The sequence below is a fragment of the Molossus molossus genome, unplaced genomic scaffold, assembly GCF_014108415.1.
Source record: "Molossus molossus isolate mMolMol1 unplaced genomic scaffold, mMolMol1.p scaffold_m16_p_16, whole genome shotgun sequence".
Lineage (NCBI taxonomy): Eukaryota > Metazoa > Chordata > Mammalia > Chiroptera > Molossidae > Molossus > Molossus molossus.
In genome coordinates this window covers 43,027,195-43,052,735 of record NW_023425351.1, presented here as the reverse complement: position 1 = coordinate 43,052,735, position 25,541 = coordinate 43,027,195, and the positions used below count along the sequence as shown (strand labels likewise).

Here is a 25,541-nt window from a genome sequence, read left to right as displayed (position 1 = left end):
CATGGATTGGCCAGTCTTGGATCCTGCTTCAGGTTTTTCCTAAATTCTTTCAAACAAGCAGCATTGGGTCTCAGCGAGCCCCATACCTCTCATTAAGTAATACACTGAAACAAACACAGGGAGGCTGCCAAAATGAGGAGACAAAGAAACAGGTCCCAAATGAAAGAACAGAACAAAACCCCAATAAAAGAACTAAGCGAAAGGGAGATAAGCAACCTAACAGATACTGAGTTCAAAATACTGCTTATAAGGATGCTCAATGAACTTAGTGAGAACCTCAGTGAACTTACGGAGGGCCTCAAGAGCATAAAAAAGGACCAGTTAGAAATCATGGATACACAGAATTGAAGGAGGCATTAACTGAAATAAAGAATAATTTACACAGCTTCAATAATAGAGCATGTAAATCCAAGGAGCAAACCATCAATTTGGAATATAAGGAAGCAAAAAATCCCCAATCAGAACAGCAAAAAGAAAAAAGAATCCAAAAAAATGAGGATAGTGTAAGGAGCCTATGGGACAACTTCAAGCGTGCCAACATTCGCATCTTGGGGGTGCTGGAAGGAGAAGAGAGAGAACAAGAAATCGAAAACCTGTTTAAACAATAATGGCAGAAAACTTTCCTAACTTGGTGAAGGAAACAGACATACAAGTCCAGGAAGCACAGAGAGTCCCAAACAAGATGAACCCCAAGAGGCCCACACCAAGACACATCATCATCAAAATGCAAAAGGTTCAAGACAAAGAGAGAATCTTAAAAGCAGCAAGAGAAAGGCAGCTAGTTAGTTACCTACAAGGGAGTTCCCATTCGGCTGTCAGCTGATTTCTCAAAAAAAACTTTGCAGGCCAGAAGGGAGTGGCAAGAAATATTCAGAGTGATGAAAACCAAGAACCTATAACCAAGATTACTCTCTCCTACAAAGCTGTCATTTAGAATCGATGGACATATAAAAACTTTCCCAGACAAGAAAAAGTTAAAGGAATTTATTACCACCAAACCGTTATTATATGAAATGATGAAGGGTCTTTTTGAAGAAAAAGATAAAATATATGAACAAACAAAGTGGCAATGAATACATATCTATCAACAATGGAATCTACAAACAAAATGAACAGGTAGAACAGAAACATTCTCATAGATACAGAGAACATTTTGTTGGTTGCCATTTGGGAGGGGGTTTGGGGGAATGGGTGAAAAAGGTGAAGGGATTAAGAAGTACAAATTCATTGCTAGACTGACAAACCTCAAAGGGAAAGGGGTTGGGGGGGGGGTGGGAAGAAATAAACCAAAGAACTTATATGTGTAACCGGACACAGACAATAGTGTGGGAAAAGGTGGGAGGGGGGCGGGAGTGGGGAGGAGGGGGTCAATGGGGGGAAAATGTGGAACATATGTAATACATTTTACATCCAACAATAAAGATTTGAAAAGAAAAAAGAAGAAAGAAAAAAGTATCTTTAATGACCAGTATCTTCCTTCTAGCAAACAATTCAATCCTTCTGATGAGAACCATAAATAGCTGGGGTAAGATGGCAGTAGTTCTCTACAAATCGTACAGCTTACATCTAGGACTAATTCCTTTTAAAATTTTTTCTGTGAACATAGCTGCCTTTAGCTAAACTCTAAAAAACCAACCAGAGCCTTTGTTGCTTTTATCCCCTTATTACTATGTATGCTGCCTAAGCTAGCTAGCACTTCTCTTCTTATTATTATAATCAGAAAGTAAAGGCTTTAAAAAAAAATCTGACCTTGAATACAATGGATTTCAAGGGAAACTATGACTATATCCTTAGCCTGAAGTGGAACCTTTCCTCAAATAGCAAGGTTTAAGAAAATGCTGACACAATGTTAAATTTGCAATAATTACGGTATAATTAGTAAGACTAAGAAGTTTCCAAGTAAAATCATGAGATTTAATTACAAAATATATTTTATGTTTGTCATGAAATGCAGAAGCAATACCAAAACACTTAGGCTGGGCATTTATATCACTAATGGGTCTTCTGTCAATGAAATATTAGAAGGTGCAGAAAGTTTCTCAATCATTTCCTACCTGCTGGCCATATTCCATTCCAGGGCTGGATTTTGAGAATTTCTTTCACTCTCTGTTAGCACCCCTCCTGTGGCGCTTTCCTTCTCCGGTTTTAGTTGATCCCACTGCGCAGTACCAATATTGATAGACTGCAGGTCTATTTGGTATTGTCGATCTTCAATTTCTGATCCAGGGTCACGAAGAATTCCTAAATTCAAGGCTCTTCTGTAAAGGCAGTGGAAAAAAAAAATGTAAACGGGTAATATCAATCTTCTGTGTTTATTTTGTTCTCTAACATAGTGTCATCATTTTTTCCCCTTTGGATTACTGATGAATACACAAATCTATGAGGTAGGTAATAGGAAGTGATCCCATATTATGATTTGAAAATGTATCCAAAACTTATCACTTATAGTAATCTACCTTATAATGATTTATGTTATTCCTAACTCTACTTTTTTCTAAGTAATTTCACATACATCACTTCAATCCCTGACATGCTGAGGTTCTATCTCCATTTTTACTACAGAGAAAATAATTCAGAGGTTGACTTAGCCAGAGTTACCCAGATAGTAGGTGACAAAACCAAGTTTTCTGACTCAAAAACCAGTCTTCTTTCCAATGTTAGTCATGTACCTTCCTCAGCCCTTTGAGGTCTTGTTAGGAAAAGTCATAGAGCATTGCTAATCTATTTCAGTCCCCTACCTCTTACCTTCAATACTTTATCTAACCCAACTGTCATATAGACTAAATTGTTGAGAACACTACATAGTTGACTGATATAGACACACAGTGAGGACTACTGGCCTATAGAGAGTTGGGACTTTAATCTTATTGGACCCAATGCTCAGCAAAAGAATACAATTATCAGTGGCTTAAAGCTAAATTAGGGAAAGTAAATGGTTAAATTTTTCATGAAGGTTTTAGAATGAAAATAGCAAGGCAGTATAGTAGGGTGGGAAGAACAGGGTTCAGGGTTCAGGGTTCAGGAGCCAGATAAACCTAACTTTGTGGGAGTTTTTGAACTGTTTAATTTTGTTTACAAATACTTTATTTATTTATTTTTGTTACAGATGTTTCTCCTTTCCCCCACTGATTCCCCACCCCCCCCGCCCTGTCCCCAGCTTTGTTGTTCATGTCCATTGTTCAATATAAGTTCTGTGGTTTATCTCTCCCCCACCACCCCCTCTTCTTTACAAACACTTTAAAGTGAATTATCAAAAGTAAAATAATATTTGGCTACAAAGAGAGTTTCAATCAACAACAAAAAAATTGAAATAACAGAGGTTAAAATAGTTTTTACCTCTGTAGATACTTAAAAAAAATCTACAAATGCATGTTTAAAATATACAATTCAGTGAATTACATCAATGGAACACTAGTGTAACTAATCGAGGGGGTGAGAGCATTGGGTCCTAGTGTGAACATTACAGAAAGAAGTTAAGAATCTGATTAAGAACACTAGTGGGGTAGTACAGTTGGTTGAGTGTCATCCTGTGCACTGAATGATTGCTGGTTTGATCCTGGTCAGCGCACATACCCAGGTTGTGGGTTTGATCCCCTGTCTGGGTGTGTGTGAGACACAGCTGATCAATGTTTCTCTCTCACGTGCATGTTTCTCTCTCTCTCTAAAGATCAACAAAAAAATACTAAAAAAACAAAAACAAAAAAATCTGATTAAGACTATGCCTTAGCTAAGAAATGTGGGTCTGACCATGCCCAGAGGTTGATCAAATACTGATCACTGATATTCAAGATGGCAGGTGTCTAGGCCTGCTCAGGAATGGAGATGGCAGGCACTGGGTGAAGCAAGATGAGGGTTGAGGCTAATGGATTCAAGTGAGGAGAGGAGCAGGGAGAGGACTGAAATTAAATGAGCAGGCAGCTCACATGGTGAGATATTACAGAATGTTACAATATGGTAACAGGCAAACAAACAGGCATTGGTCAAGAAGCTACAGTAGGAAGCAGAAAAACAGAAATGAATGGATTTTCCTTATTCCTAAGGTAACAGCCAAACCTGGTTTCCCTTTTCTCTAACTTGGAAATATTACAACCTAGAAATGGGAATGCAATGAAAGGTAGCCTAAAGTTTTACATGAACCCAATAATTGCAGTAGATATATGGCTCATAAAATGGGCCATGAACCCTTCTAATCCGCCCTAATGATGATAAAGAAAAAAGAAAAGATGAGAGCGCAGGTGGGAGGGAGTAACATTTTGAGTGTTCCTATTTTGGTAGAATACCCTCCTTTTAGTTTAATAATGCTGTAATTCTGCTAATTTTTAAAGGCCCAGCTCTGACACCACTGTCTATGAAGACTTTCCTGATCACCCTTTCTCCAAACTCCCTCTCTCCCCCAAATCTGTGCTCCTAAGGTCTCTCTATAAACAGAAGTTTAATCATATCACAGTGATTTGTCAGTCTTCTCCAATGTATCATAATCAATAAATGCTGCTTCAATTCACTGATTTCAACTGAGACAAATCTTTACACATCTCAAGTGAAGAAACTAATCTGTCCACAGCAATAAAAACATCCAGTCTTTAAACAGAAAACTTTTTATTCAGGTCCACATAAATTCTGACATACAGCAAATATCTTGGCCTAGCCTATTTCCCTATATTATTTTTCCCCATATAAAAATTACATTTACTTATTTTAATCTAGACAGTGCTTTTTACATTGTAAACAAATACCTTAGATCTATTTTAAGGTGAACTAAAATACTTTAAGAATCCTTGATGAAAGAAAAAGTACTTTTGGAAATACAATTAGTGCTATAGTAGCACCAATTATATTAAAAAACAAACAAAACAACCTAGCCCAGTATTAACATCAGGCTTTCTGTTTGCCTTGGCACATGGAGAAATGGCATAATCACAAGATTTCAACCACAAAAACACTGAATTTCATCAGTGTTTTTCATTTAAGCTTGAAATTCCCCATATTTTGTCTTGGCTATATTCCTCCTATCATCTATCTGTGGAAAACATGACTTTCCACAGGTTCTTCTTCCTAATGGAAAAATGGTTTGTATATTAAGCAATAGCCAGATGCTTCTAACCATGCTAATTGAAAATTTCAAACTGTCTAAGAATCAAGATTGGAGAGGTTTTCTCTTTTTTGTTTGCTTTTGAAATTATATTATGTTTGTCCTTTTAACCTGATTTGAAAATTCAGAGAAATTTATAGTGTTTGGGTCTATAAATCCAACTTACAAGTTAATTGCAAAACCATTTAAATCTCAGTTGTAGAGAATGGGTAAGCAAAAGATTCATGTGAACTTTGGTCTCAGACTTTCCAATAACCATAAGCTTGGAGAGACTAACTTCTCTGTGCTTTTGTTATTTCAATATTAAGACTAAAATAGAGATAAATAAAATATATGACTGAAAATTAAACAATTCATAAAGAGATCCATTATAAATTTTACAACAATTCCTGAAGTACTTTATCTTATATATTTCTGAATAAATAGTATATCTAATCATCAACTAATCATAGTCACAAAGCCACCAAGATAAAACAAAGTCCACTTTTCTAATTATGAAAAAACTATAATGAAAACTATAAAGATAAATGTTCTTTAATATTTCCATGGTCAACTGTTTCCAAAGGATGGACTGTTAGAAACCCTGAATGAAAACTTTCTATCTGAAAAAGAAAATGCTTGAAAACAATTTAAAGTATCTTTTTAAATATATCTCAGAGCTGGCAACAAAGATCAGAAGCTGAAAAGTCCCTCCAAGAAAGTGAAAACAGGAACACTAATAAATAAGCACCCAAAACTAGCTTTCTGTGCTGATAACTGTGCAGAAAGAGATAAAGCTCACCCAAAGTGATAAAACTTCTTAATAGGAGATCTTTCATATAGAGCTGGTGGCACAAAGGACTACATCAGCAGTGAAAAAATAAATTTAAAACAACACTCCTAGGAAACCTCTTGGTGATAGAACAGTTCTATATCTTGATTGTGAAAGTGGTTCCATGACTCTACATATGTGATAAAATGCACAGAACTATGCACACAAATAAATACACAAACACAAATGAATATACATAAAACCTGCGAAATCTGAACTTGGTTGTGGATCATACTAATGTAAATTTCCTGGTTTGATATTGTACTATATAGTTAAGCAAGAAGTTGTGCAAGACCTGAAACAATAAAATTCCTAGAAAAAAACACAGGAGTATGCTCCACGGCATCATTTTGGTAATGATTTTTATTTTATTTTTTTTATTTTTTGGATTTGACACCAAAAGCACAGGCAAAATAAACAAGTGGAACTATATCAAACTAGAAAACTTCTGCAAAGCAAAGGAAGTAACAAAATAAAAAGGCAACCTTTAGAATAGGTATAAATATTTGCAAACGGTATATCCAAAATACACAAGAAACTCATACAGTTCAATATTAAAAAGCAAATAACCCAACTGAAAATGGGCAAAGGGCCCGGCAGGTGTGGCTCCGTGGTTGAGCGTCAGCCCATGCACCAAGAGGTCACTGGTTTGATCCCGGTCAAGGCACATGCCCGGGGTGTGGGTCCGATCCCCAGTGGGGGGCATGCAGGAGGTGGCCAATAGATGTTCTCTCTCACTGATGTTTCTATCTCTCTCCCTCTCTCTAAAATCAATAAAGCCAATCCCACAGAAACAGAGAGAGAATAATAATAATTAATAATAATAATAATAATAAAGGTTGCCAGAGGCCAAGAGATAGGAGAAATACAGAAAGTTAAGGAAAGGGTACAAACTTTTATTTTTTATTTATTTATTTATCCTCACCCGAGGACACCCTTTCATTTTTTGTTCAAATAGAGTGGGAGGGAGAGAGAGAAGAAGAGAGAGAGAAACATCAACGTGAAAGGAACACATAAAGTGGCTGCCACCCACACGACCAACCAGGGCCGGGGACAAACTGCAACCGAGGTACATGCCCTCAGTGGGAACCGAACTCGGGTCTCTCTGGACCACAGGCCAATGCTCTAACCGCTGAGGCAAACCGGTCAGGGCAAGGGTACAAACTTTTAGTTACCAGATGGATAAGGTCTGAGGACCTAAGGAATAACATGATGAGTATAGCTGACAGCAAGCATCCCGAAACACCAATGAGAAAGAATATATGCACCCATATGCTCATAGTCATAGCAGCGTTATTTACAATAGCTAAGATCTAGAAACAGCCCAAGTGCCCATCAGTAGATGAGTGAATAAAAAAGCTGTGGTATATTTACATAATGGAATACTATGCAGCTATTTAAAAGGATCTGTTAACTATTGAGAGAGCATGGATAAACCTGGAGACTATTATGCTAAGTGTAATAAGCCAGTCAGTGAAAGACAAATATCACATGATCTCACGTATATGTGGAATCTAATGAAAAAAACAGGTTCAGAGACATGACTGCATGGAACAGACTGATAGATCTCAGAGGGGAGAAGGGATGGAAAGAGATTAAAACAAATAACTTATATGCATAGCTCATGGACACAGACAATAGTGCATAAAGCCTGGGGCGGGGCGGGGCAGGGTCTGGGCGGAGGTGAGCAAAGTAAGGGAAATGGGTGACATCTGTAATACTGTCAAAAATAAAAATAAATTTAAGAAAAACTAAAAAACATTTGCTAAGAGAGTAAACTTTAAATGTTCTCACCAAAAACAAAGAAGTGAAATTCTACACCAAAAACCAAGGTAATATTCATCTCACACACCACACACACACACACACATATACACATACTGGCTTTCAAGCCAAAGTAATATGTGAGGTGAGAGATGTGTTCATTAACTCAATGGTATATTCCTTTAACAATGTATATATATATATCAAGTCATCATGTTGTATACTTTAAATACCTTATACTTTGGTCAATTAAACCTCAATAAAGCTGGAAAAAGACTTACACTGAGGAAAACTGGAAGGGCACACAGGACTTCCATCCATATATTTATATATTTGCAAATTCCTGTGACTCTGTATTTCAAATTAAATTTTTGAAAACACCCTCCAAACACCCATGCAGAAAGGGACAGGTAACTCACCAACCTATCTATCTTGACCTTAGCCTTAGCAATAAGTAGAGAGACAAAAAATAGTCCCTATACAATTTTGCGGTCACAAGACAGCACTTGGAGGTTTCAGTTTTAAATCTGGTATGAAACCAGATTTAGTCTAAACCTAGAGAGGCTTGTTCCAGGTATATAGTGCCACCAGCTGACAGGCAAAAGCAAAGGTAAAAGTGCATTTTCCTGAGAGGAACTCAATGTCCACTCAAAGTATTTCCACAGGTTAGGTTCCAAGTGAAAGTGAAAGTCTGAGAGACAAAATTCACACAAGGTAATAAGGCACCTGAGTGAAGAAAAAGACCCACAAAGATTTCACAAACTGAAATAGCACACATGAAATATAAATTAGTTGTTTAGAAAGTCTTTGTTTTTGTTTTTTTAAATTTTTTTTTTATTGAATTTAGAGAGAGAGGAAGGGAGAAAGATATAAACATTGATGAGAGAGAACATCAACTGGCTGCCTCCTGCATGCCCCCCACTGGGGATCGGGCCTACAATCTGGACATATGCCCTGACTGGGAATCAAACTGGTGACCTCTTGGTGCACGGGTCGATGCTCAAACACTGAGCCACAGCAGCCAGGCAAAATGATTTTTTAATAGCATCTTTAGCCCTGGCAAGAGTAGCTCAGTGGTTAGTGTTGGCCAGAGTGCAGAATGGTCACGGGTTCAATTCCCAGTCAAGGGCACATACATGGGTTGCAAGTTAGATCCCAGGATTCGGTGCGCATGAGGGAGGCAACCAAGTAATGTAACTCTCTCCCTCCTCTCTCTCTTTCCCTGTCTCCCTCCCTTCCACACTCTCTAAAAATCAATGGAAAAAATATCTTTCAGTGAGGATTAACAAAAACAAAACAAAACAAAAATTGCATCTTTCAAGTATGACCAGGATCAAAGATGGCAAGTAAGTATATGAAAAGATGTTCTACATCATGTGTCATCAGGGAAATGCAAGTTAAAACCAAGATATACCACTACACACCTACTAGAATGGCCAAAATCAGCACATTAACACCACTAAGTGCTACTAAGATGTGGAACAATGGCAATTTTCACTTATTTCTGATGGTATAAACACTTTGGAAGATAGCTCAGTGGTTTCTCACAAAAATAAACATACTCTCACCATATGATCCAGCAATCACCCAAAGAAGTTGAAAACTCATGTCCACACAAAAACCTACGCATGGACATTTACAGCAGCTTTATTCATAATTGCCAAAACTGGAAAGTAACCAACATGTCCTTAAGTAGGTGAAGGGATAAACTGTAGTACATCTTAACAATGGACTATAATCATCACACACACACACACACACACACACACACACACACACACTGGCTTTCAAGCCAAGAAAAAACATGAACTAAAAGACATGTTAGTAAGTGAAAGAATGTAATCTGAAAAGGCTACATAATGTATAATATCAACTATATGTCATTTTTGAAAAGGTAAAGCTATGGAGACAGTAAAAAGATCAGTGGTGCCCTGGTCGGTTTGGCTCAGTGGTTAGAGCATCGGCCCACAGACCAGAAAGTCCAGGATTCGGTTCCACTAAGGGCAAGTACCTCGGTTGCAGTTCGTCCCTGGCCTCAGTTGGGGTTGAGTGGGTGACAACCAGTTGATGTGTCTCTCTCAAATCAATGTTCCTCTCTCTTTCTTCCTCCCTTTCTCCCTCCTGCTCTATCTGAAGATAAATGCAAAAAAAATGTGCTTGGGTGAAGATTAAAAAAAAATATATCAGTGGTTGCCAGGTATTGGTTGGGGAATGGACGAACAACCCGAGCTCAGAGTTTTAGGGCAGTGAAAATACTCTGCATGACACTATACTGATGGATACACGTCTAATTATGACTTTTCCAAATCCACAGAATATACAAAACCAAGAGTGAATTCTAATGTAACCTCTGGTTTTGGTGGTTATATGTTGATGTGGGTTCATTAGTTTTAATAACTGTACCACTCTGGTGGAGGATGTTGATAATGGGGGAGGCTGTGTGTGTATGGGACAGAGGGTGTAAGGGAAATCTCTATTTTCCCTTCAATTTTGTTAAACCTAGATCAGTTAAACTGATCTAAAAAAATAAATAAATAAAGCATTTTTTAAAAGTATAAGCAGGGATAAGTTTTTGTTTGTTTGTTTGTTTTATCCTCACCCGAGGACATTTTTCCATCTTTTGTTCAGATAGAGTGAGAGGGAGAGAGAGAGAGAAAAACATCGATGTAAAAGGGACATATCGAGTGGTTGCCACCTACACAACCCAACCACGGCCGGGGACAAACTGCCCCTAGCGGGAACTGAACCCGGGTCTCTCTGGACCTCAGGCCAACACTCTAACCGCTGAGCCAAACCGGCTAGGGCAGTTTTTTATTTTATTTTATTTTATTTTTTGATTTCTCATTTTTATTTGTATTTTCTTTATTGTTGAAAGTATTACAGATGACTCTCCTTTTTTCCCCCATTGATACCCAACCCCTCTCCCACTTTCACCACACTGTTGTCTGTGTCCATTGGTTATGCATATAAATTCTGTGTTTTATCTCTTCCCAATCCCCAACCTTTAATAATAAAAACCAAGTAGAAATACAAATGAGAACAGAATTATTTAAATTTAAACTCAAGCAGACTAAACCCAACTGAAGAGATAGTGAATGGAAAGATCCAAAGAAATCCAGAATGCAATGCAAAGCACTAAAGAAATATAGTAGATGAAAGAGAGTTAAGATAAATGGAAAACAGAGGGAGAAAGTCTAAAATATACATAACTGGAGTTTCAGGGAGATAACACAGTGTATGGGGAGACGGTACCATTTGAAGAAGTGATGTTATTCTCCAAATGTGAACAAATGCTAAACCTTAGATCCAAGTAGCTCAAAGAATCCCAAGAAGTAATGGTAAGGAAGGAATTGGTAAATATATGGATAAACTTAAACAAACATTATCTTTAAAATATTAAATGATGCCAAAATTGTGAGGAGGAAAAAAGGTAAAAATAAAAGACTAGACAATGACAGTATATAAACTAAGAAATCAGGTAATTTCAGGTAAAGTGCTCTAAAGTCCTCGTATTTGGGAGGAGAAAATAAAGATAATAACTTCAGATTTTTTTTATGTACACATGTTAAAATAGAGTAACCACTAAAATAATAGACATGGAACATGTAACTTTTAAATAAATGGAGTAAAAGTCAGAATGTAAAATAAGAAAAAAATAAAATTAAAAAATAATTTGGACAAATAGCTCATCAAAAGAATAAATCCAAATATAACTATCATCACAGTAAAGAAAAATTATTTGAACTGTACAGTTAAAAGATAAAACTGTCACATTGAATTTAACAAATCACAGTTTTATTCTGTTTATTACGAAATACACCTAAAACTTAAGTGTACAAGAAGACTAAGCATCAAAAAGAAGAAAAACATATACTAGGGAAACAGAAGCCAAAAGAAAGCTGGAGCAGTTATACTACATTTAAAAAAACAGACTCTCAGGGAAAAAAAAAATTGTTTTGAATACAGTTACCACCTGAATATAAAAGATATAATTCTCCTGAAACTTAAGGCAATTCTATATCCGTAACAACATAAACTCAAAACATAAAAGAGAGCACTTTGCTATAAATCTGAAACTCGTGGGGAAGGGTACTGAATGCAAACTGTGGTTGGAAAATTAAAACAAAAACATGTAAAAGAGAAACTGACAGCCCTGGCCGGTTTGGCTCAGAGGTTAGAGCATCGCATCGGCCTGTGGTCCAGAGAGACCCAGGTTCGGTTCCCGCTAAGGGCATGTACCTCGGTTGCAGTTTGTCCCCAGGCCTGATTGGGTTGTGCAGGAGGCAGCCACTCGATGTGTCCCTTTCACATTGAGTGCTCTCCCTCTCTCTCTCTCTCTCTCTCTCTCTCTCTCTCTCTCTCTCTCTCATCCTCTCTCTCCCTCCCACTCTGTCTGAACAAAAAAATGGAAAAACTGACAGATCTACAAGGAGAAATTGACAAATATTATCAACCATGGTGGAAAATTTCAGCCCACCTCACTCAAAAATAGAGTAACCAAGCACATTAAAAAAAATAACACATAGCCTGGGCCAGTTTTACTCGGTGGTTAGAGCATTGGCCTGAGGACCAGAGAGTCCTGGGTTTAGTTTCCGCTAAGGGCACGTACATACCTCGGTTGCAGTTCGTCCTCAGCCCTGGTTGGGGTGCTGTGGGTGGCAACCAATCAATGTGTCTCTCTCACATAGATGTTTCTCTCTCTCTCTCGTCGATGTTTCTCTGTCTCTCTTCCTTCCTCTCTCCCTTCGGCACTATCTGAAGATAAATGCAAAAATGCCCCCGGGTAAGGATAAAAAAAAATAATAATAATACATAAAAATTTAAAAATATAATTATGATGAAATGGACATTTATAGAACATGGAATTCAACAATTGAAAAATACACATTTTTCTCAAGCACAGAGAAACATCTATAAAAATCAATGCATTGCCCTGGCCGGTTTGGCTCAGCGATTACAGCAACGGCCTGTGATCCAGAGAGACCCGGGTGCGGTTCCTGCTAAGGTCACGTGCCTCAGTTGCAGTTTGTCCCCAACCCTAGTGCGGGAGGTAGCCACTCGATGTGTCCCTTTCACATCGAGGTTTCTCTCTTTCTCTTCCTCTCTTTCCCTCCCACTCTATCTGAACAAAAAAATGGAAAAATGTCCTCGGGTGAGGATAAAAAAAAAAAATCAATGCATCACCTGGCTGGCAATAAAGTTAGTCTCAACACATTTCAGTGAATTAGTATCATATGGATTATATCCTCTGAGCATAATACAATGTTAGATATTTTATTTAAAAAGAGAACCTGTAAAACTACCTAAGTTTGGGAATTTAAAAGCACATTTCTTACTCACTAGTCAAAAAAAAAAAATCATTACAAAAATTAAATACTTAAAAACCAAATACTATGAATTATAGGTTATAGGATGTAAAATGGTAGTAAGAGGGATCCTTATTGTCTAAAATGTTTGTTTTAGCAAAAAAAGAAAGGTTCAAAATCAATGAGGTAAACATAAAAAGGCAAAATAAACTAAAAATTACAGGGAAGAAAATATCAACAAAACTTTATGAAAATTTTTAAAAAGGCAGAGAAGAGCAACAAAGCCAAAAACAGACAAACCTTAGCATTCAAGGAAAATAAAGAGATAAAGATAGAAGGCCAAACAAACTATATTTGCAATAAAAAAGGAAACATAACTATGATGAGTAGAGATTAAATAGTAAGAGGATATTAGAAATATTTATAACAACAGATTTTACAGTATCGGGTGGTGGATTTCTCCTCCTTATCACTACCCCTATGAGACATTTCTAACCCCTTTACCATGGGATTAATATAAAGGTTATCCTCTCAAATCTTCCACCAAATATATTGTAACTTCTCCTTCAGAAAAGGACTATTTTACAATAATATCCTGACAGTATAAAACTGCTGGTAGTATAGTTGGTGCAAATGCAAATTCATGCAGCCACTATCGAAAAAGTATGGAGTTTCCTCAAAAAATTAAAAATGGAAATGCCTTATGACCCAGCAATTCCACTTCTGGGTATATAGTCAAAGAAACCCAAAATGCTAATTGAAAAAGAGATAGGCACCCCTATGTTCACTGCAGTGTTATTTATGATGGCCAAGGTAAGGAAGCAACCCAAGTGCCCATCAACAGATAAGTGGATAAAAAAAAGCTGTGGTACATATATACAATGGAATGTTACTTAGCCATAAAAAGAATGAATATTACTTGGCTATAAAAAAGAGTACTACAAGGTAGATGAACCTAGAGAGTATTATTATGCTAAGTGAAATAAGTTAGACAAACATAAAGACCATCTGATTTAGCTTATATGTAGAATCTAAAAATCAAAATAGAAACAAATTCAGATACAGAGAACAAACTGATGGTTGCCAGAGGGGAGGGGCTCGGGGGGCTGGGTGAGAAAGGTAGAAGGATTAAGAAGTACAAATTGGTAGCTCCAAAATAGTCATGGGGATGTAAAAAAAAGCATAGTTAATAATATTGTAGAAACTATATATAGTGCCAGGTGGGTGCTTGAAATATTGGCAGGGACCACTGTAAATTATATGATTGTCTAACCATTATGCTGTACGTATAAAATAATATTCAATGTCAGCTGTAATTGTAAAATAAAATAAATAAATAAATAATCTATATCCTATGGAAATAGCCCTCTCTCCAATGAGCTAACTGTACTCACTATTTCAAAGGTATTTAGTGGGCACTGAACGCGAGGGATATTGGGGCAAAGGTCTCTGCCCTCATACAGTTTATAGCCATTTACAAAAAAGTTAACGCTATACAATGTTAGGTACAGAATGCAACTGAAAGCACACAGGAGGGACACTGGACCCAGATCTGAGGGGCCTAGGAAAGAGGAAGCAATACTTCAAGGAGTTCAATCTCATTTTATACAATGAAGAAAGTATTCAGGTGAGGAAACAACAGTTTCAAAGGCCCAAAGGTGTGAAAAATCAGCACATCCAGAAACCTTTATGAGGCTCAATAGTTGGCATAGAAAGAGGCATGGAAGAAGGCTGCAAGCCAGACATGTCTTATTCTCAAGATGTTACAGGTCTACACTAGGCCCAGTCAGTGGAGGTGAAGGGGTGTGTTCCAGGCTTGCCTAGCAAATCAGAATTTTCTCCTCTGCCAAAATGGGTACAGAAATTAGGTAGTAGCACAGTTGTCAAGAGGAAAGAAATACCTGAGTTTATTTCTTAATTATAAAAATTAAGTGAGATAACATATAAAAGAGCCTGGCACAGAACTAGCCACATCAGAAAAACCTCAGTGTTCCTAAAAAAGTCATCCTCCTTTGGTTCTCTTCTCACTCTGTATAAAATGTTAAACAGAAGTGAAATGACTAGAAAGTGAGAGGAACATAAAACACACATTAGGATTCTGCAGTCAAATGCTCTACCACTGAAAACATCAGAGTTCTGAAAAAAAAAAGAAAGCCTAAGAAACAGAGAACCAAGGACCCTCAATTTAATTCATCAAACTCAATGAATTCTACCCACATCTTCTAATTTGATCTATTTTTTATCAATCTGAAAAGGCTTTAATATCATGCTGGTTAGCAGGCAATAAACCCTTTACTTTCTAAAACAAGAAACTGTTTATCATGGAAAATTTAGATAAATATAAAAATATACTTGCACCTTTTAAAAAAACAATTTTTTTCTTCAACAATTTTTTAGCCTCCTGAGATATCAAATCCACAAAACATGTATATTTTTGTGCGGAGAATGTATTTCCTCCGCACAGAGCTTCCCAAGTATAAAATATAAATTACTATTACAAATAATAAAGATAGGCCATTGGCTTAATATAAAGATTAAGTATATTTTAAAGAATTAGGTAACATTATAAAATTTACAGGTTTGGTTTGAGTCTTCTCTGATAATAGTAAATATATAATAATGTTTTTCGGACTTGAAAATAAAATCTAATTATTCTTTGTCATTACATGATTCCTATGACTTACATTTCATTAAATTCAGAAAACATACAGTGGTGCATTGATTTTCTTCATTATCCAAAAAGTACTTCAATTTTTCCCCAAAATATTAATTAATCTTTATTCTTTAAAGTAAAGATATGCCCATTTTGTTTTATGCATACTTAAAAACCAATGCCAGTTATTATAAGATAGAGTATTCCAAGCACTTTTATTAGGTTTTCAATATCAAATTAAGAAAACATATTCAGAATGTTTCCATTCAAATACCATACATTAACTTTTAAGCACTATTAGAGCAAGATGTCTTCTGAAAGATATGTTTCACATCCTATGGTACATGAATTATTTTGTTTTTTTAAAGGTATAAATACATAAATGGTTACAGACATAGATTTGAAAATTATTTTTTTGAAAGCTGGAAATCATTTTACAACTTTTAAAATGCTATTTTCTCTAAGCAAAGAACTTTATAACTTAAAAACAGCTTGTTAAAAGGAAAATAAACCAATCTGATTACAATTCCAAAAATGAAAGTATACTTCATTGAAGAGAGCTTCGATTTAGTGCAGTACGGACATTTTCAAAGCACAAGAAACAACCGCAAAATCATTAGAGCAAATAATTCTAATGGAATGATACTTTTACCAGGGTAGTAACCATAGGAAAAGAATTCTAGGACTTCAGTGAGGACCAAAATGCCCCAAATTAACAATGTCCTCCTTAAAAAAATACAATAAAAATATCTTAGTAAGAAAAGCTTTATGTTGTTTCATTTCCTAATTAAATTTTTCCTACAAATGTTTGATATCATAAGTAGGAATCAAATTTTGTCTCAAATTCACATACTTCTAAAAGCTACATGGACTTCCCTCTCCCTCCTTAGAGTAGTCTTTAAAACCTTTTAGCAATTCAAATCAGGAAAGGGGGTGAGTCAAGATACCCATAACTTCCCTACCCTTAACACAAAAAGCTGCTTTATTGGCTAAACTGTAGGAGTTATAATTGTAATTGCTTTGCCCTTCCGAAACTCATCTCCCATACCATATGACTTGTTCAGCAGGTGGTGTAGGAGGATAAACTAAAGTCTGCAATAGTTAGTCAATAATATAATCATAAGGAACCAAAGAAGACTTTAAGTATATAACAGGAAACATAGCTTTAATGTTTTCCTTTTTAAATTGATTTAGTCTGGGTCAGGCCTTTTGTATGTTTACATAAGAAACAGCTCATGTTGAACCATTTACTGCTCAGTGCTGAATAGGCATATCTTGGGAGCTCACTGTAAAGAAGTAAAATTCATTACTTACAACTCAATTGAGATCTACAAAAATGTTAAACAAGCCAGAAAATAGGAATGTAAAAAGAAGTAAAATTTATGTCTTGATTAAATTAAATGTCTACATTTTTATCTCCAATTCCCCCAAAGTTAAGAGTAACTTTGAGAATAAACTAGGGTAGGGGATATAAATGGCTGAGCATCAGGCTGAGACCAAATGCTAATTTCCATGACCAATGATTTAGGGCAGGGGTTCTCATTTTCAGAGTGCAGAAGAGTCACCTGAGGAGCTTATTAAAAATGTTCCATTGCCATTTGCAGAGATTCTGATTCAGTAATATGCCCTCCCCCTTCTTTGTTACTTTCTTTTTTTAATCTAAACTAGCATCCATATTGATTATAAAAACCACATGACAGAGCATTGGTCACATCTCTTTGATTTGAACATCATGTGTCTGCTATTTGAACTGAGGGGAGCATGAAAAAAGACTAGTAAATCTAAGACTGTGTCATTTATAAAACAGAAAAATTAATACTTGTCCTGCGTCCTTCACCATGCTGTTGAGAGGAAGCATCTCTTCTCTTTAAGGCCAAGATCTTTGTTAATTCACTTCATCATTAAAGGCTGGTTCAGTTTGTTTTCTCACCTCCACGTACTTAGCTACAGGGCTTGGTACACGATAGGATTTTAATTTATGAAAGTTGAATAAATAATACATATCCTTTATTCCCTTCATTTCCCTTGGGACCTTTGTTTAATCATTTTTTCTTTTTCTCTTCTGCACCTTTAGCCTTAAGGCTAAAAATATGTTCAAGTTATCCTCCTTGTAAGAGACACAGATTCTCCTAAGTCCCTCCATCCCACTCTAGCTACCACATTCATGTTCCCTTTTAACCAGAAACTTATTTTTTCTGTTTCCTTGCAATTTATTCTCCTCTAACCAAGAACGAGCAGGTGTCATCCCTACATGTTCACTAAAATTTTTCTGGAAAATAACTCTAATTAATTTTCTAATGACCAGATCCAATGGATGATTTTCAGTCATTAGCTCACCTAACCTTTCCGGTCATTGGGCAATTCAAAATGGTAGTATAGCATGCTGGTGAAGAGCAGACTACATGTTTAGCCTGCTGCGATGCATAAGTCTAACTGCCATCTATCACTGGGTGCCTTTGGGCAGATCAAAGTTTCAGTGTGTGTGGGGGGGGGGAGTCAAATGAGTTAATGTATATAAACCAATGTCAGAAACAGAGTAAATGATTACTTATATATTAGAAGTTATTATTATCACAATCTTGCCCATTTTTGAAAATTTATTCCATGAGCTTATGTGGCTCCATACTCCCTCAACTGTCCTTTAATCCCCTTTACTAGATTATCTTCTGTTGTCCCTGCAATACTCGTGATCTCCAGGGCTCCATCTTCTGTTTTATTTTATGCTTTGTATGTATTCGGTAGCATAACTGATTCACAAGTGGCAGTATATGTACTTGTCAATTAGATCTCCAGTGAAGGAGATAGGTTTCCTAGGATCCCCTTACATTTCTGGCCTAGTTCATTCTATGATGAATGGCGCACATCTGCCAGACAGCTGGCTAACATCAGGGTTCCATGGTCAAGGAAAGTAGAGTGCAATAATACTATATTAAGAGCATAATTTTAATGTCTCAATTATATTCAAATTCTGGTATACCACTTACAAGCTAGGTATCCTAGGAGAAGTCAACAAACTCAGTGAATATCAGTTTCCTCCACAAGGGATCATGCTACCTAGCTATATAGGCTTTCTTTGGGAGCAAATGTAGTAACTTTAATTAACATGCTTAGTATCTATAAATAACATCTGCTTACTGTTACTACTATAGTGGATAAGAAAGAAGCTGATTGGCCTGTTTTCAGACTGAATCCAGTTGTCTCACGTACCCTGTACTATAAAATCCAAAAGTTCAGTTTAAACAAATGGGCCTTATAATAATTTCTTGAGTTGAAGAAAATAATTTCTTGTTATTTCTAGTCCAAGTGGAAAATCAATAATAAAACATTTATCATGCAGTTAACATTTTCAAATGAAAGAGGGGCTTTATAAAAGTAAAGAAAAAAACAAAGTTATCCAATTATTAAATTATTTTCTAAGAATTTATACTTTCTAAAAACTAAAATTAATATTTAATTAATAGAAACTATAATAAATAAGCAATTTCACATTAACAAATGATTACATGGAACAATTTTAAAACTCATCTTTTTTCTAGTTATACAAAAATTATATGATTGTGTACAAATCCACATGACATAAGTTAAAATAATAATGACATGACAGCAATTCTTTAACAATTCTTTTATTTTTATGGCTAAATTATAGGCAATTTCATTAGTTCTGCTTGAAGATTCTCAAAATATTCTCACTAGTTAAGAAAATAAGAAACTAGATTTTCACAGTCTATCTTCAGGAAACATGAGCTTTGAATATTTTTTCTTCCGCAAACAGTCACAGATTTGAGCTGATAAATTCTCATTTGCAAACCAATTTATAAAGGATATATTTGCACGATGATTAAAAAAGATATAGGGTACATAATGTATGGTCAATGTGCAAAGTATGCCAAACTATACCAAACAACTCTCAACTCACTAGAAATAGGTTCAAAACAAATGCATTAACTGAACAAGCACTGCACGGAAAAATTGTTGATGTGATCAAAGAACCCCTGTGTGATCTCAGGGAAATTACTGAGAAAGAGACGTATTAGAATAGTGAGAAATTAAAAAGCTATTTCAATTTTGTAAAAAATTCAGTTATGATGTTGATCTTCAAAAAACTGATTATTCATTTATCAGGAAATTTTTGAGAACTTAGAATAAAAAGTGGTATATATTAGGAGTTACATGAATTAAAAATAAATTAAGCCAAATTAAACCATTTCTTTGTTTGTTTGCATTATCATGATAACAAATGAGAAAACAGCATCAATATTATGGAACTCATGTTAGAAAGATGTGTTAAATAACTAAGTTAAGATACATTTTTAGTTATTTATTTATTTTTGTTAATCTTTATCCAAGGATATTTTTCCATTGATTTTTTAGATAGAGTGGAGGGGGAGGAGGGAAGGAGGGAAGGAGAGAGGGAGGGAGGGAGGGGGGAACGAGGGAGGGAGGGAGGGGGAGACAGAGAGAGAGAAACATCGATGTGAGAGTGACACATCCATTGGCTGCTTCCCACATGACCCCAACTGGGGCCAGGGTTTGAACCTGCAACCCAGGTACCTGCCCTTGATCAGGAATCAAACCCTTGACCCTTCAGTATGCGGGCCATCACTCTAACCGCTGAGCCAAACCAGCCAGGGCAGGATACATTTCTTGTTGTTGTTAAATCCTCACCCGAGGATATTTTTCTATTTATCTTCAGATACAGTGGAGGTGGGGAAGGGAGGGAGGGAGGGAGGGAAAGAGAGAGAGAGAGAGAGAGAGAGAGAAAGACAGACATCAATTGGTTGCCTCTCGCATGACACCAACTAGGGCTGGGGACTGAACTGCAACTGAGGTATATGCCCTTGACTGGAATTGAACCTGTGATTCCTTGGTCCCAGGACCGACGCTCTAACGACTGAGCCAAACCAGCCAGGGCAAAATACATTTTTAATAGAGAAATAGGGACTTGACAAAAATGTAGTAAAATGGATTTAAAGCTGGTTTAGTAACACGTCTTTAGTAACATGCCAGAGGACTTGGCTCAATTAAATAGTTTTTATCATTAATTTTACTGAATTCATATAAATAAGTCTTATCAAAGTTTCAGATGGCAAAGTTGGGAAGCACAGCTAATAGGGGTATGAGAGAATCTATGATATCCTAAAATATTACAACAAAAAGTAAAAAACTAATAAGATGAAAATTAACTGGAAGAAATGCAAAATTCCATACGTAGGTTTAAATAGCCAACTCTATTAAGTACAGGACGTGAAAGAGATGGATTGACAACATTTCATAACAACAACAACAACAAAAATAGCAACAACAAAAGAAAGCCTAGAAAAGTTAGGTTGCTTATGAGAGAGAAAAGAAATAACAAAAGCGTTATCAAGCATCTTTCTAGCCTTTTAATTTTTAAATACCACAACACATAGCACATGATGTAGTTTCATAAGATTAGGCAATCTCTTCCTTATTACATTAATATAATAGTGCAAGTCTGAAATAGTATTTCACTAGTATTCAACATTAAATCCTAGAATGAGCACATTTAATCTGCATAGCTTTAATTCAAATAATCATATCTAATAATTCACTGACAACATGGAATTTTTTCAAAATGTTATAATACCTTTGATAGATTTACATAAAATCGTCAAAGATTTTTTAAAACGTGCAAATATTTGTCATAAAAGTTAACTTCTTATATATATTAGAGCCCAGAATGGTCTTAGTCAGCAGTGAAGTTTACTGCAATTCCCACATAGGTGACTTTGGATGGCTAACTATAAATTTAGTAAAATACCTGCATTCATTAGGTTTCTTCAGAGTTCTTTATGTTTCTAAAGATATTAATAAAATAAATAGATAACATTTATAATATATCCCCTTATTAAGAGATAGACCTCCTACTACTTGCTTCTAATGTTTCTGTAACATATCTTTAATAACCATCCTGATCTAGAATTTTTCTGTTAAATCTCCTATGGTTCTAAGTTAACTCCTACTTATATAAATCTTGAACCAACTGGACCTTATTCCAACTGTGTTAGCATTCATTCCCATTCAGATTTTTTCTTCCCATCTTCAGTCATATTTTTATTTCATTTATGCAAAACAATTGGTTTCATTAGTTAACAAGTGTCCCATTTATTTTCAAATCCACTTGGTTATCTTATTTGAAAATTTCTAACATTGTAATATTCCTTCTTTCACTACTGATCATTACCCATCATCTCCTACTCCTAAAATTCTATTTCAAAGACTTCCTTTCAAATATTATCATTAAAGAGAGGATCCGAGATGGCAGAGGAGTAGGTGCATGTTACACTCACCTCCTCCCAGAACCAAACTGGAATTATAATTAAAGTATAGAGCAATGCACTTGAATAACTAACTGATGATTAACTGAAGAGAAGTCTCATAACTAGGGATTTACAGAGGAAGCCACATTGAGACTGGTAAGAAGGGCGGGGACATGAAAAGAACTGGCCGGGCTCCCATGAGTGGTGGCTTAGATTACTGAGAAATATATCCATTACAAAGGTACCCACTGAGAAGCGTGGGGTCTAAACCCCAAGCCAGACTCCCAGCCCAGAGCACCAGAATCATGAAGAGGCATCCAGATAACATCTGGCTATGAAAATCATGAGGATTCTGTCCACTACCGAGACACAGAAGTCTGCTAGAGACAGGAGTCCGCTAGTGACACAGGTGCCCTCTTAAAGGGCCAACACTCAAAAAATCTTGTTGGCAGCTACACCCTATGGTCTCCAGTGGAGGAAGGAAGGAGTGGACTAGAGTCATTTGATGAGAGACTAGGGTTTGTGGCTCTAGAGAAAGCTAAAGGGACAGCCACAAGGATCCCTGTGCTGAATCACTCTCCTATACAAAAAATGCCATCTTTCTTGGGTGGTATACTCCCCTTCATATGGCATCAGCATGGGGGAATGCAATAGCCCTACTTTGTGGAGCTCACACAATGCTAAGAAGTCAGCTGCCTGGGCCAAAGTGTAAAATTCCAGGCAGACGCAGGATGTGTCAGTGACTCAGTTGTATGGCTTTGGGACAGGGGCCATTCCCCATTTTCCTATTAACCTGAATGGCAGAACCTCCCCAACATGGGAGATCTGCTAGCCCACTATGCCAAGGTCAGGGCACAATTTGGGACAGACTGAGTGGTGTGTCTTTGAGTCAAGGCCACTCTCCTCACCTTCCCCTAAGCCTAAACTATACCCCTGCCCTCACAGGAGATTCACTACCTGCACCATACCACTCCCAATGACCTTTTTTTTTTTTTTGCTGAGATCTCTCTCCTGGCAGAACCTGGGACAGAAAGATGTTGTTCTAGGACAGAGGATTGTTCCCTCACATGCCAAATTGAGTCGGTGCAGAGCCCTCCCTTAACAGAGCCAAATCTTGGTCTCTTTTGGTCTGCTGGCCTCACCCTGATGACTCACTGAGACTCTGCCTCACCACAAAGGTATAGGAGCACCCAGTGGATAGCAGTTGGAGATACCCTGGGACATTTGCTGAGTAACCTCAGAATAAGCACTAGCACCAAGTTTGAACCTGTATTAATCTGGTGAACACCTCTTGTCTCTCCAGGGTGACTCACTGAAAAAGTACTTCATGCAATTCGAGTACTACCAGAAGCTCTTTCAGTGACTGAGACTAACAGGCAACTGGAAGAAGGAGGCAGGTGGAAGTGAATCTCAGGGTGTCTTGTAACTTTTGCTGATGTATACCTGAGTCCAGGGCTGGTAAAAGCCAGCCTTGGTGTGAAGCTTGGTCCTTCCCACATAAACCCGGACACAGCAGAGGCAGCCACAAACTGAATCGCTTTGTAGCTCCAAACAGGTTGTCCAGGACCAGTCACAGGCAGGATCTGGCACTGGACAGCACCAGAGTCCATCCCAAGAGACCCCAGAGCAAACACACTCAGTGGTCAGCTTCGGATAAATCAGAGCAAAATCCAATTAACTTCACAAACAGCATATCCAAGGGGAGATTTTGGCAGGCACCAGACCCCACTGAGGCAAATTCTACCTCATGTGGTCAGCACCTGCACAGCAGCTCATACATTGTGATCAGGGTGGCTCCTCAGTCAGCCAGCCTGAGGGTCAACCCTGTGAACAAAAATGTCAATAGCAATCAAGACTCAATTACAACAGGAGGGCCCACATAATCTACAAAAGGGGTATTCCTGGAGCACCCAGCTCAGATGATCGAGAAGCCTGTGCCACTGGACCCCACAGGTCACCTACTACATAAGGCCACTCTTTCAAGATTGGGAGTCATAGCAGATCTATCTACCTAATACACAGTAACAAATATAAAGAGGCAGCCAAAATGGGAAGATAAAGAAACATGCCCCAAATGAAAGAACAGGAGAAATCTCCAGGAAAAGAGTTAAGTGTAATGGAGGCAAGAAATTTATCAGATATAGAGTTTTTAAAAAAGGTTATAAGAATGTTTAAGGAACTTAGAACTACAACAGCATAAAAAAGGACATAAAAACTATAAAAAAATAACCATTTGTAAATGAAGGATACAATATCTAAAATGGAGAATACACTAGAAGAAATAAATAGTAGGTTGGATGAAACAGATGATCAAATCAGCAATTTGAAAGATGGTAGCACAAAACACCCAATCAGAGAAGCAAACTGAAAAAAAAAGAATTAAAAAAAATGAATATAGTTTAAGGATCCTTTAGGACAATATGAAGTGTAACAACACCTGCATCACAGGTGTACCAGAAGGAGAAGACAGACTGGAAGAAATCAAGAACCTATCTCAAGCCCAGCCGGTGTAGCTCAGTTGATTTAGTGTCATCTCATGGGCTGAGGGGTTGAGGTTTGATTCTCGATCAAGGAACATGTCCAGGTTGTAGGCTCAATTCCCAGTGAGGGGCATGCAGGGGGCAGTAGATTGATGCTTCTCTCTCACATGGATGTTTTTGTCTCTCTCTCCCTTTCTCTCTCTCTAGAACATTTTTAAAAAAGAACCTATTTCAAGAAACAATGAAAACTTCTGTAACCTGGTGAAGGAAAAAGACACACAAGTCTAAGAAGTGCAGAGAGTCCCAAACAAGATGAATCCAAAGAGGCTTACACCAAGACACATCCTAATTAAAATGGCAAAAGTTAGTGCGGCTAGTATGGCTCAGTGGCTGGTTGTCAATCCATGCACTAAGAGGTCGCTGGTTCGATTCCCAGTCAGGGCATATGCCCAGGTTGTGGGCCTGATCTCTAGTGGGGGGCGTGCAGGAGGCAGCCAATCGATGTTCTTTCTCATTGATGTCTCTGTCTCTCTCCCTCTCCCTTCTTCTCTCTCTCTCAAGTCAATAAAGAAAAATTATTTTTAAAAAATTAAATTAATAGCCCTGGCCAGTTTGGCTCAGCGGTTAGAGCGTTGGCCTGCGGTCCGGAGAGACCCGGGTTCGGTTCCTGCTAAGGGCACGTACTTCGGTTGCAGTTTGTCCCCGGCCCTGGTTGGTCGTGCGGGTGGCAGCCACTCGATGTGTCCCTTCACGTCGATGTTTCTCACTCTCTCTCCCTTCCTCTCTCTCCCTCCCACTCTATCTGTACAAAAAATGGAAAAATATCCTCGGGTGAGGATTAAAAAAATAAATAAATTAAATTAATAAACATAAATGGCAAAGGTTAAAGACAAAGAGAGAATCTTAAAAACAGCAAGAGAAAGCCCTAGCTGGTTTGGCTCTGTAGTTAGAGTGTCAGCCTATGGACCAGAGAGTCCGAGGTTTGGTTCCTGCTAAGGGCACGTACCTCAGTTGCAGTTTGTCCCTAGCCTGAGTTGGAGTCGTGAGGGTAGCAACCACTCAATGTATCTCTCTCACATTGGTGTTTCTCTCTCTCTCTCTCTTCCTCCCTCTCTCCCTCCCACTCTATCTAAAGATAAATGTAAAAATGTCCTTCG

General features: G+C 37.2%; 1 protein-coding gene across 4 annotated transcripts in view; it reads right to left on the bottom strand.

Annotated features, from left to right (window-relative positions):
- Positions 1-25,541, bottom strand: part of VPS13B (vacuolar protein sorting 13 homolog B) — an 867,799-nt gene that overhangs the window by 339,768 nt on the left and 502,490 nt on the right. For 2 of the 4 annotated variants that reach the window (XR_004959842.1, XM_036263824.1), the window contains one exon: positions 2,055-2,258. Coding sequence is in view for 2 of the 4 variants with exons in the window: in XM_036263824.1 (XP_036119717.1) it covers positions 2,055-2,258 (204 nt within the window). In the remaining 2 variants the exon portion in view is untranslated. Of the gene's footprint in view, positions 1-2,054; positions 2,259-24,220; positions 24,269-25,541 lie in introns of those variants that run through there. The other 2 variants (XR_004959841.1, XM_036263826.1) reach the window with 2 other exon arrangements.